The sequence below is a fragment of the Urocampus carinirostris genome, chromosome 2, assembly GCF_059441175.1.
Source record: "Urocampus carinirostris isolate Australia breed hairy pipefish chromosome 2, RoL_Ucar_1.0, whole genome shotgun sequence".
In the NCBI taxonomy this organism is placed as follows: Eukaryota; Metazoa; Chordata; class Actinopteri; order Syngnathiformes; family Syngnathidae; genus Urocampus; species Urocampus carinirostris.
In genome coordinates this window covers 42,645,799-42,659,145 of record NC_142350.1, presented here as the reverse complement: position 1 = coordinate 42,659,145, position 13,347 = coordinate 42,645,799, and the positions used below count along the sequence as shown (strand labels likewise).

At 39.0% G+C, this 13,347-nt stretch overlaps 1 protein-coding gene across 5 annotated transcripts in view; it reads right to left on the bottom strand.

Annotated features, from left to right (window-relative positions):
- trak1a (trafficking protein, kinesin binding 1a) overlaps positions 1-13,347 on the bottom strand; it is a 73,241-nt gene that overhangs the window by 35,998 nt on the left and 23,896 nt on the right. For all 5 annotated transcript variants that reach the window (XM_088326563.1, XM_088326559.1, XM_088326561.1 and 2 more), the window contains one exon: positions 286-362. In XM_088326563.1, coding sequence (XP_088182689.1) covers positions 286-362 — 77 coding nt within the window. The remainder of the gene's footprint in view (positions 1-285; positions 363-13,347) is intronic.

Sequence of the window (13,347 nt, the reverse complement as noted above, 5' to 3'; positions counted from 1 at the left end):
CTAATAATAATAACAACACCCTAACAATAATGAAATTATACCATAATAACAACATAGTAGGACCATACCAGAGTTAGTTCAAAAATGCATATAAACTGGTAACCTTTCGCACTAATTGTTGACAAAGTAATAGCTCGCAGCTTAAAAAATGTCTGGGAACATTTAAATTATTATTTTTTTAAATAAATGACGCTAATTGACTTTTCATTATTTTTGACTTTCTAGTTTCAAAGTTGCTCGAACGGATTCAGTGATCCAAATATGAAGAAATGAAAAGTGCCTCACCTCTTCCAGGAGTCGTGTGACAGCGTCAATGTCGCTGTAGGTCTTTGTCATCTGTCCAACTCTATCAGCACACAGCACTGCACAAACAAGGAAATGTTTTATTGTACTTTAAATCAATCTACTCGCAACATTCAAAGGTATCACTGCGATAAATAAATGGATAATAAATGTCAGTTGCATATTTACAACAATAATCATGTCTAACTCCACCCTGATTGTCAGTGACATTCACGGCAACAATTGCAAAAGACTGGCATTATAATTATTTTCTTATATGACCAGAATCAATCATTAAATGTGGATCTTATTATAAAACTTTGGTTTTAATGAAAAACATGTTCAAAGTTCAGTCAACACTCAGAATGAGGTCAAAGACAATTAATAGAATTCAAACTTGCAAGGACAGGCAGAGAAGCCTTCAGATAAGAAAGTCGGCTCTCCCCCTGAGCCCTATATTCTTATGATGTCTCCTCAGTTACAAAAGCTAATCCACCCTTAAAGGGTGAGAAAAGAAAAACATGGTTGGCCGATGGCAACAATGGTCTAATTTGCAAAAGACAACAAACAACAGTGCGCAATAGGTCAAAATAATGAACCGTGCAATATTTCCTTTGCAGGTGTCCAATATTAAAACAGAAGAGTGAGTAAGGGTGTTTTCAATTTTGATTGTAGGGTTTTAGGGGAAAACAATATTCCTATGCTGTAGGCCAAATATTGATATTTTTTAAATTAATAGAATATCAAAATAATTTTTCCCAATTAATTCAGAGTATCGCCCTGCGACTGGCTGGCAACCAGTTCAGGGTGTCCCCTGCCCACTGCCCGAAGATAGCTGGGATGGGCTTCAGCACCCCCCCCCCCCGAACGCTACTGAGGATAAGCGGTGTAGATAACTGACGGATGGATAATTCAGAATATCTGCTTGGAGTGTGTAATTGATTAGTTCCTTTCTTACACACATACGACACAACAAAATAAAAAAAACATTGCAGCACTGCTAGACTGGGTATTTGAAACAAGTATATATATACAAATGTATTTAAGTGTGTGATGCCCGCATCAATGCTGTTTCAGCACATGAGTATTTAATTCAATATACTGTGCAAAAAGTATTGATCCACTGGCGGTCTTTTGTTCATGCTAAACTTTACTAAATATATTTATTACAATAATTATCAAAATAAGAAAAACATGAAAATACTAACAATAATAAGAAAGTAAAACAAGACAACTTTGCTTGTGAATATGGTAATATTACTTGTTTTAATATATGTTTTAATATAAAAAGAGGACCTTTTGTATTGTGACAATATTTTTGTTTACGAAACTGTCTTTAAGAGTGGACTCTTTAGTACTAAGGCCTTCCGCACAGCCATCCTATACCACATTTAATTAGCTTTTTTTAAGAATACATATTAAATCCACTTGTATCTTGGACTGGTAAATTACAAGCCATTTCAATATCAATCTTGGTATGCAGCTCTTCAAAAACTTTATCATGTTATTCTTTATATTTAAACTGCATTTATTGTGTGTTAAATCAGCTGCAAGACTCTCAGTTTAAGACCTTACCAAAGATTAGGCAGAAATCAATGAATGAAATTGAATTAATGAAAATACATGGACAGATGGAGAGACAGATGGATGCATGGACTGATAGTAAGGGTAAGGACGGATGTTGGGGACCTTCCGAAATGCAAATCAGAGGTGGACAATGCAAATCAAATATTTTACTTTGCTCGGATGTCACAGGTGCACCACAAGCGAACAATGATCTTACATGACTTCTCAGATATCACTGTTTGTTTGCTATATATATTTAACTGAAAATGCCGATCTGATCCATGAACGCCTGCAAAGCCTTCTCTGCTTGCCCAAAATATCTAAATTATGTTCTGCTAATTGTATTTTTCCCATCAATACTTGTTGATTAATGACTGATGTTGTTTTTTCTGCTTTGCCTAAATAAGAGCCACAAAAGATAGTAAATGTAGTAGACAGTATTTCAGATTGTCTGTCGGCTTCCTTTCATTGCTTCTCCACTGATTGCGCTGCTACCAGACGTGTGCTTCCATATACAAACATTAAACCAATCACATTTCAAGATTAATTTTTGTTAGGCTCAGAAATTTGCCCATAGGCCAGCAAAGTTTTATTAGCAGGATCGACGCAGCACAACATCGCTGTGATATCGCTGTGGGTTTAGCCAATTAATTTTAAATTGGTTAAATTGGGGATCACGGAAGGCCGAGAGAAACGCTACCGCTTCCATAAACGTAATTTAACAAAAGGTTTCACCGTTAACCCACAGCACAAGCAAATACAGTATATTCAGTGTGAACTTTTTGATGGAACAAAAACGCACTGATAATCTGTATGACAGACTAATCGAACATTTTCTCGAGAAGAGACAGGAGAATGGATTTTGTGTTAAGATAATAAATCTTTTTGGGTGATAAGTCAGGCTATATTCCTGAAGAGCTACTATTCTACTTCGGTATAGTAGCATGTATTTTATTCACTCTACTACAAGATGTTGCTGTGTTGAGTAACTCTTTTAAACCTTGAACTTTTTTATACTAAGCAATTTTAAACTCTTCATTTGTTATGTAGACCAATGAATGTAAAACAAATGAAACATAAATTAAAATATTGACAGATGTACAAAAAATAAATGAAAAACTAACCTTTAACAAAATTATAAATTTACACAGAATCCCTAGAAACAAAAGTTGTTTGCGAAAGAACCAGTTCATTGAGCACAAATATTAAGCATGAATACATAAAAAATGTGGTGTGCTTATTATGGCTGCAAATAAATCTCCTTTTATTTCTCACTACTAGTTAAGCCAATTTATTAATAGTTGCTCGTTATACTAAAAGCTCCGGGGACCAAAAACTAATTGCTTGACTGTAATTTAACAGAAAGGGTGGTATTTCCTTGCTAATATACACACCGGATACGGCATTGTATATTGTAGTTCTCTAAGTCATATGTCGTACATGCTATTATAGGCACTATTACCTATGGAGATAGTAACATGGGTGTATTATTATACTTAATATTATTATTTAGTTGAGTACCCTCGTTTTTACCATAAAATCAAAAACTGACATAAACAATTAAATTTGACTGATACCTTTACAAAAGCCGACAGAGTAATTTGGTAACCAAGCAACAGACATAAGCACATGGAAGATTAGACCGCAGGAAAACAAACACCAAGGTAACACAGACAATGGTTAAGGAATTTATGAGGTATGAAATCAAAAGAAATGCTACCGCCCCTTTAGTATATCCAGTTCATGGCCTTTGAATGGTAATAATCATTACAATACTGTATGTTTACAGAACTACACTCGTCACTTAACAACATTCCCAATTACCATTGTTGGTTAGGTCATACTGTTTGAGGAAGAAGAAAAAAACCCAATCTTAATTTACTGTATTATACGAACTATTAGTTGCAGTTTTTTCAGTTTGGAAGTGTGTCTTATAATCTGAATGCAACTTATCTGTGAAATTATTAAAACACTATTACTGGGTATATAACTTCACCAGTTATTTTCACACAAAACCGCAAGAGGGAGCTCTGGGCCTGTGTTGATCATTTCAACCTTGCCGTGTTGTCCCCCTTTTTCTCACCAATCTGGACGCAAACGATCAGAATACAGTATATGGCGTCATTCAGCTAAAGTGAATATTTTCAACTTGCTCTCAATGGATTTCTATACAACGAACGAATGATCAGTGCTTTACTGTTCAATTACATTTCCCGCAAAAATGAGATATAAAGTAATTTTAGTGATGTTTGCACGAGTGACATATGCTAGGGGGGTATTTCAAATGGGGGGGACAGTTTTCGGAGCACATCGGTAATTTATAAAACAACTGATGAGACAGAATGAAATGGCACCGAAAAGACAACTATATTTTGCAGATTACGAGCTGCAAACAGTGAAATGTGCAGCCAAAAAGCAGAAAGAATGATTGTAAAGATTGTAAGCTACTGGCGAGGAAGCGGAAACGACATAGAGGCGGAAAGAGGAAGCGGTGTAACCGTGACACAGGGGATGAAAGATCGTTTGGATTTAATCATATGGAGTTCAATTGATGAATTGGTAAGCATGTTCTTTATGCTAGAATTATCTAAATAATTTGTTACGTCGTTACTGAGATTAACAGCCGTGTCAATCATGTAACGTTAATGTTCATATAACGCACGAACATATGCAGCCTGTTTTTCTCTATTTTATTTTTAATTGCTTTTCAAAATGACAAGTATGTTTTTGGTGTTGGATGTTATCAAATAAATCCGCCCCAAAATGCAACTTATATGTTTTATTTCCTTCTTAATTATGCATTTTTTGGCTGGTACAACTTATATTCCAATGAGACTTATAGTCCGAAAAATACAGTACTGCTGATAACAGCCTTGTAACACAATGTATGAACAAAAACTTTCTTAGTGTACACTGAATGTTTTTATAAACCACTTTGATTAACAATTTGTTGCCTGAATAGTGTGATACAAACACATCTTGATTAGTAATTATATTTTCAACACACGCACAATATTATTTGGAGTAATACAAGTTATAGCATGATGAAATTCAGATGTATTCTGACACAACATCGGTGAGGTCTTCCTGAGCCAGGTTTTTACAGACCATCATCACGCTCACCAGAGGTTACAATATTAACATGTGTGAGGGAGAACTGTAAACTGTTTTCACAAGAATCCAGCAATCAAAGGCCTGCAAGCCAATCCCTGTATAGGAGGGTTACCATGGGGTGGCAGTTGGGAGACATATCTAGGAGGAGACACACTGGTGATGTTCAGAGTTCAATTTCTCTCTCTCCCCCTATATATATATATATATATATATATATATATATATATATATATATATGTGACACAGGTGTTTCGCGGGAACACAACTCCCACAAAATACTTGAGATTACAATTATAAACCTCCCGAGAAAGATTTGATTCTGTTAAAACATCCATTATATTTGTTAACATACATGACTATATGTTCTTGTTATTTTAAAATGGTTGCTCGGATTTTCAAATGCCACATGTTGTTGACCACATTCATATTTCTAAGTACCGTATTTTCCGCACTATAAGGCGCACCGGGTTATAGGGCGCACCCCGAAAAAATAGTTTTTGGTCCTATTTTTGACATACATAAGACGCACCGGATTATAAGGCGCTACAATGGGAACGTCGACAAAACAGTCAGATAGTTCAGTCCAACTTATTACCCCCTTAACATTCCGAAAGCTTGCAAAGACGCAAATACGTGCCGAGAACACGTGCGGATGCGGTGTCCGTAAGATGTCACTCAAATGCATCGTTCCATCATTCGGAAGGTTAAAGTCTTGGGATTCAAGAAATGCCAACCATTCCTTAGTATCTATTTTCTTTTTCGCTAGCAACTTTACTGTGCATATGACAATAAACACTTGGAATTGAGTTTAATTTAAAAATAGACACTCCATTTGATCCATTATCTGCACCGCTTATCACAGAAACATCGAGTTCAGTCTGAAACAAGATACAGGGACAATATAAAACCCGGAGTAGCTCACCGAAGTCGTGTTCATAATAATGTGCAGCCAATGTCCTCTTATATCCGTGAGGGTAGTAAATCCAGGAGAATACAATATTTACAAATACAGAATAGAAAAAAATGCTTTCTCTATGCCGTCAGCCACATGCTATGCACATTCATCTTTTTCGGCCAATTGCAGGCTTTGTTTCGCCGTTCAAGCCAATGCCAGCCTGTAAATGATAAAAAGGATCCGCCCCTTGACCTCCGAATAACTTTAGCCAATAGTGATCGATTCAAATGATGATTGACACATTGGTTAGCCAATGAAACGCCGGTAAATAAATCCCAGCATACACCGCGTACTACTTGGCGTTCGGGGTAAAAATCTAGTCGGCGGCTGCAAGTTAGTTGGAAAACTTTGCAATTTTCAAAGTGATCCATAAATAAGGCGCACTGTATTATAAGGCGCATGGTCAGCTTTTGAAAAAAATAAAGGTTTTTAAGTGCGCCTTATAGTGCGGAAAATACGGTAAATCTTCAAGCACTTAGTGACGGATAAAGCAATTGTGAAAACAAATAGAATACCTTCAAAAATAATTTGTTGCTCATCCTCTCTGTCATCCTGTTCTAGATGAATAGAATCCATTTCCATCTTGTGTCCTGCTCTTCCTTGTCCACACAGATAAATAAATTCTCTATGGTCATCTTGCCACCATTACGCTCCATCATTAGAACAAATAAACAAAGAAAGTAATTGGAAAGACTCAGGACTGAATCACAATGGCTGGTTCTGCAATTCCATGGCACCCACTGTCGAGTAGGAATTTTACCTCATTCTACTCAATAGTTCAAAAAATATGTTTTAATTCCTGGAAGTATCGTGGCAAGAGTCGATTCTCTGTGGCAAGTTTTCTGTAAAGTTGGCCCAGCAAGTACACACACAAAAAAAAGAAATACGTCAGCTCCGTGTGGTCTTTAGCCTATCTCTTTCCATTTGTGCCCTATAATGGGTGCGTTTGTGTGTGTGAGTGCGTTTGTGTTTGGGAATGTGTACACTTGTTTGAGAGCGGGTGACAGACAACCAGACTCCTCCTTTCTTCTGTGATTGGTAAGTCAATGATCCATGCTATTATCAGACAGGAGTTGGCAGGCAAGCAAAAGCCTATTTTCTTCCCAACCACAGATGTTAAATGTTGTGAAATTTAAACGTGAAAATTCGCGAAGCACATAACTTTATTTATGTATTTCATTATTGAACTATTTATTTATTACTCAAGAACAAACAAAATTTACAGGCTCAAGTACAAATAAAAGTACTGCACTTATATATATACAAACACACAAATAACTTCTATACTGTCAAATTATAATTTAAAAAAAATATTTTGCTGTTTTATCGAAGAACTTCATGAATTTAGGACCCGATCCACTTCAATTTACATTATACTTTGCTGCATCATGTGGACATTGCAATGATTTGTCCCTTGATAATCTAGCACAGATGGTCAGTAGGGCCAAACAAACTACATGCCTGCTCGATCCGTTTCCAGCTTCACTGGTGAAGGATCTGTTTGGGATTTTAGGAGCATCAGTTTTAAATGTTATTAATATATCGCTATCCTCGGGTATTGTTCCTGTAGCCTTCAAGTCTGCCGTCATTAAACCCACGCTTAAGCGACCTAACCTTGACCCAGAAAGCCTAGGTAATTATAGGCCAGTGTCAAATCTGCCATTTTTTGCAAAATTACTTGAAAAGATCGTTGCACAGCAGCTAAATGACTTCATGTCAGAAAATAACCTCTTTGAAACTGTCCAGTCAGCATTTAGGGCAAATCACTCTACTGAGACAGCCCTGGCTAAAGTAACCAATGATCTCCTTTTAGCAATAGATTTCGGTGCCTCATCAATGTTACTGCTGCTGGATCTCAGCGCTGCTTTTGATACTGTCGACCGCAACATATTATTGGTTCGTCTAGAACGCATTGGTATCTCAGGAACTGTACTCTCGTGGTTTAGGTCCTACCTGTTAGACAGGATGCAATGTGTTAACTATGGCAATCTGACCTCTAAACAATCTAATGTCCCCTGTGGTGTTCTTTTTAGTATTTATATGATCCCGTTTGTGACATTATCCGCAAGTATAATATTAGTTTCCGTTGGTATGCAGATGACACTCAACTGTATGTGCCACTGGAAAAAACTGGACATTCAAGTTGTAGAAATCTGGAGGCTTGCCTTACTGAGATTCAAAGATGGATGTCACTTAATTTTTTACGCCTTAACCCAGAAAAAACTGAAATGTTGATTATTGGTCCAGCTCACTGTCGTCAGTTGTTTTCAAACACTACCCTGAACCTAGACAAATGTAATATCACCCGTAATGACTCAGTCAAAAATCTAGGTGTTATATTTTATCATAATCTGTCGTTTCAGTTACACATGAAAAATATTACTAGAATAGCTTTCTACCACCTCCGTAATATTGCGAAGATTCCTTCGATGCTGTCCCAATCAGATGCAGAGGTTTTAATTCATGTGTTTATTACTTCTCGGCTTGATTACTGTAATGTATTGCTTTCTGGTCTCCCAATGTCTAGCATTAAAAGTTTGCAGCTGGTTCAGAATGCGGCAGCTAGACTTTTGACTAAGAACAAAAAGTTTGGGCATATTACTCCTGTATTGGTCAACTTGCACTGGCTCCCAGTCCACTTAAGATGTGACTTTAAGGTTCTCTTATTAACATATAAATATTTGCATGGGCTTGCACCCTCTTCTCTCTCTGATTTGATTTCCCCCTATGTTCCTGCACGGAGTCTGCGCTCGGAAAATGCCGGTCTACTTGTGACTCCAAGAGCCAAGAAGTCTGCAGGCTCGAGAGCGTTCTCCATCCTGGAACGCCCTGCCTCCGGAGATAAGATCTGCAACCTCAATGGAAGTTTTTAAACCGAGGCTTAAGGCACACTTCTATTCCAAAGCTTATGATTGATGCCCACCTCATATTCTGTATTGTCCTGTCTTTTTCTGACTGCCTGCCTGGCTGATACGAAGGAGAAGGACGATTTGAGATGAGTCAGCGGACCAGCGTCTGACCTGAAGCATGTCAACCCCTGCATTTACCAGCTGGCAGAGATGGGAAGCTGCATCGTGGCCGTCATACTTTCTGGACTAGTTTACAGGCTGGGGGCGTCGTTGGTGTCATGCTCTTTCCGGAAATCTTCAACATCTTACCTAATGTTTACTATTCTGTGTACAGTAATGCTAATTGTAATTCCCCCTGGTCAATTCTGGAAGGGGGATTGCCACATGTGGGGTCCTTTCTCAGGGTTTCTCTTTTTTCCTCACACTGGGGTTTTTGAGTTGTTCCTTGCCCGCATGCTGATTTGGGATCAGGTAATTGTGCAATTTTGTAATTGTAGCCCTGTGCAGTCCTTCAAGACATTTTTGTGATTAAGGGCTATATAAATAAATGTGACTTGACTTGACATTATGGAAAACTGCATTTACCTTCCGGTTATGTGCTAAAAAATCAAATAGGTTTCCACTGTCAGACATCTTTGGAAAAAGTGCCAGGGAGCAACTAGGGGATGCCAAAGACCAGCATGTGGCCCTGAGCAGGTTTAGCAGGTGGAGAGTTCCAGTTTTTTTGGCGATAGAAAGCGTCTTCCTCTGTTTAGCTAATCAGAATGCACGATGAAAATCTGCGAAGCAATGAACCAGGGATTACCGAAGCATTAAGTAGTGAGGTGTCTCTGCAATCAACATCAAAAGCTAAAATGTTGAATCAACAGCTGAACCAGTCTCTAGACCACCTGTGTCAAACTTATGGCCTGCTGGCCAAATAGTGGCCAGCCACTTTATTTACTCGTCTCTCGAGCGAATTTTTCAGATACAAAAAAAATGAAAACCAGGCAATGCGTTCGCGGACCTCCCAAAACCTTTCAAGTCAACTCAAAATACCTATGAAACGCATCCTCCTAGTCACTAAAAACACATTTAAAGAGTAATTTAACACAAAAATACTGTTACGATACATAAAACAATGCTGAATTGGCTTTCAGGCCCCGATCTCCATTAATAAGGTTTGTAAATATATGTAACACTGGATTCTATCTCGTATGACGGGCAAAATCTTTGCACGTAAGACATCTTGTACAATCCAACATGGCGGCGCATAGATACATGCTTGCGGCTCGTTGTCCAGCTAATCTTCTATTTATTGCTGTTCTCTTGTCTTTTTTGCTTTCACTTTTGGACACATGTGTGGCCAAAAATACTTACAGTAAGGACGAACTTATTCGGTTGGGTGGGCGTCTAAATTTCGACTTTTCGGGCACTTTTTATACCGCCTATGATATACCGAGCGAACTTCAAAGAGACCCGGCATCCTTGTAGACGGCTATTCCGCTTAAACGACGACAACGGCGCCGTAAGGACAGAAAACAGAAGCGTGGTTGCCGTGCAGGCAGATGTGTGAAGCGTGCGAAGTCTAAGCAGCAAGATGGACGCGAGGAAGGACGCGAGGATGTAACTAATTCCACCATTCATCCCTCGCCGGACAACCCACACGAAAAGCCACAAGAGCGGCAGCTTTTGAAGATTTCGACAAAGACTACAAAGAGTTCAGCTAAGTCAAATGATTCAGCAAAGCTGAAATTTGGTCTGTTAAATATTAGATCGCTTGCTCCAAAAGCTTTACTTGTTGATAACATTATTCGTGATTATAAACTTAACTGTATGGGTCTGTGTGAAACTTGGTTACGCCCGGATGAGTACTTAGCGCTAAATTATGCTTCTCCCCCAGACTACGAGAGTAGCCATATAGCACGCACGTTGAAAAGGGGTGGTTGGTGTTGCGCTAATTTCTGAAAAATCGCTCAAATTTAATCCACGTACCTCAAATAATTACAAGGCGTTTGAGGCTCTTGTGATGCGGTCCTCTCTATTGTCAATTTATGTAATAACTATCTATCGTGCACCTGGGCCATACACAACTTTCTTAGACAAATTTGCTGAACTTTTGTCTGAACTAGTAACCTATGCAGACAAAATTATAATTATGGGAGACTTTAACATTCATATGAACTCCCCACTCAATTCACTTACTATTGCGTTTAGGTCTCTAATTGATGCATTTGGCTTTAATCAACTGGTTGATTTGCCAACCCATAAAAATGGGAACACGCTAGACTTGATTCTGACTCGAGGAGTTTTAACCTCAAACATTATGGTGTTACCGTGTACTACCGTTATCTCGGATCATTATTTAGTTACATTTGAGGTGCTAGCTAAGTGTAGTGTTAAAAAAGCTGAAGTATTTAGCGGACGCAATATAAGCACTGGCACAGTTTCTGAGCTCTTTGAACTCCTTCCTGGAGCAGTTGCGTCCTTTCCTACATACAATGGCTCGATTGACTCACTCATGAATGAGTTCAATACCACCCTGACTAGTGTGCTGGATTCAATAGCGCCCATAAAACTAAAATCATGTCCTAAAAGACGCACGCCTTGGTTTACTGATGAAACTAGAACCCTTAAACAAGAATGCAGGAAATTGGAAAGAAAATGGCGCGCTACCAAGCTTGAGGTTTTCCATCAAACCTGGTGTGACAGCTTGTTAAAGTATAAAGCGGCCCTTGCCTCTGCAAAATCGGCCTACCTTTCGAAGGTGATTGCGTCTCAAAAGAACAACCCCAAAGCCCTTTTTGACACTGTAGCATCGCTTACAAGGCAACAGACTATCGCAGATAGTTCGACACACTCTGCTCAGGACTTAATGGTCTTCTTTACTAAGAAGATTCAATGCATACAGGAAGAAATTGCTAAAGAAATTATTAATACCACACATATTAAAGGACTGAAATTTACAGATGCACGACAGGGTGGCTGCCTTGGGAAAATGGCCGGTTTTAGTGAACTGTCACTTGATGATCTCAAACAGGTGGTAAATGCGGCCAAACCGACAACTTGCCAGTTCGACCCGCTCCCAGGTTCACTTATTAAAAGTCTTTTTGGCGTCCTTGGACCTTCAGTTCTAAATATTATAAACATATCACTCTCCTCAGGTGTAGTTCCAGCAGCTTTTAAGTCCGCCGTTATTAAACCCACACTGAAACGACCCAACCTTGATCCAGAAATATTAAGTAATTACAGACCTGTGTCAAACCTACCTTTCCTCTCTAAAGTACTCGAAAAAGTAGTGGCACAGCAGCTGAATGCTTTCATATCCGAGAATAACCTTTTTGAATCCATGCAATCAGGATTCAGGGCTAACCACTCTACTGAGACAGTTCTAATCAAGGTAACAAATGATCTCCTAATTTCAATGGATTCTGGCGCTTCATCACTTTTGCTGCTGCTGGATCTTAGTGCTGCTTTTGACACAGTGCACCACAATATCCTACTAGAACGGTTGGAAAAATGGATTGGTCTCTCAGGAACCGTCCTCTCGTGGTTCAGATCCTACCTCTCAGATAGGACGCACTGTGTTAAATATGGTGAAATGACATCTGAGCCCTTTAATGTTACCTGCGGTGTTCCGCAGGGTTCAGTGCTTGGCCCCCTTCTTTTCAACATTTACATGCTTTCATTAGGTGACATTATTCGCAAGTACAATATCAGCTTCCACTGCTACGCAGACGACACTCAACTCTATCTTCCGTTGGAGGAATCTTCCACACTAAACTGTGGAAATTTGGAGGCCTGCCTCACTGAGATAAAAGAGTGGATGTCACTCAATTTCTTGCGTCTTAACTCTGAAAATACCGAAATGTTAGTCATTGGTCCATCTAAATGCCGTGACTTATTCTCAAAAACTGCTGTGAACATTGACAAATGTCACATCACACAGAGTGACTCAGTTAAAAATTTAGGTGTCATATTTGACCCTGATCTAACCTTTGAGATGCATGTAAAGAAAATTACTAGAACCGCTTTCTTCCATCTTCGTAACATTGCCAAAATCCGTTCAATACTGTCTCAGTCTGATGCGGAAACTATAATTCATGCATTTGTTACCTCCCGTCTCGATTACTGTAATGCACTACTCTCCGGTCTCCCGAAGTCCAGAATCAAGTCTCTTCAGCTAGTACAAAATGCCGCAGCGCGGCTTTTAACTAGAACAAAAAAGTACGATCACATAACACCGATTTTGGCTAACTTGCACTGGCTCCCAGTGAGCCAAAGATGTGACTTCAAGGTTCTCTTAGTATTGTACAAAATCATACATGGACTTGCTCCCTCTTATCTTTCAGATCTGATCTGCCCCTATGTCCCGGTCCGAAGCCTACGATCTGAGAGTGCCGGTCTTCTGGTGATCCCGAGAGCAAAGAAGTGTTCTGCTGGATCGAGAGCGTTCTCCATCCGGGCACCGGTGCTGTGGAATGCTCTTCCCCCTGAGATCCGATCTGCAACCTCAGTGGAAATGTTTAAATCTAAACTTAAAACTCACTTCTACTCCATTGCATATGAATAATAACCTACTCTTCTTGTCGGCTGAAAAAT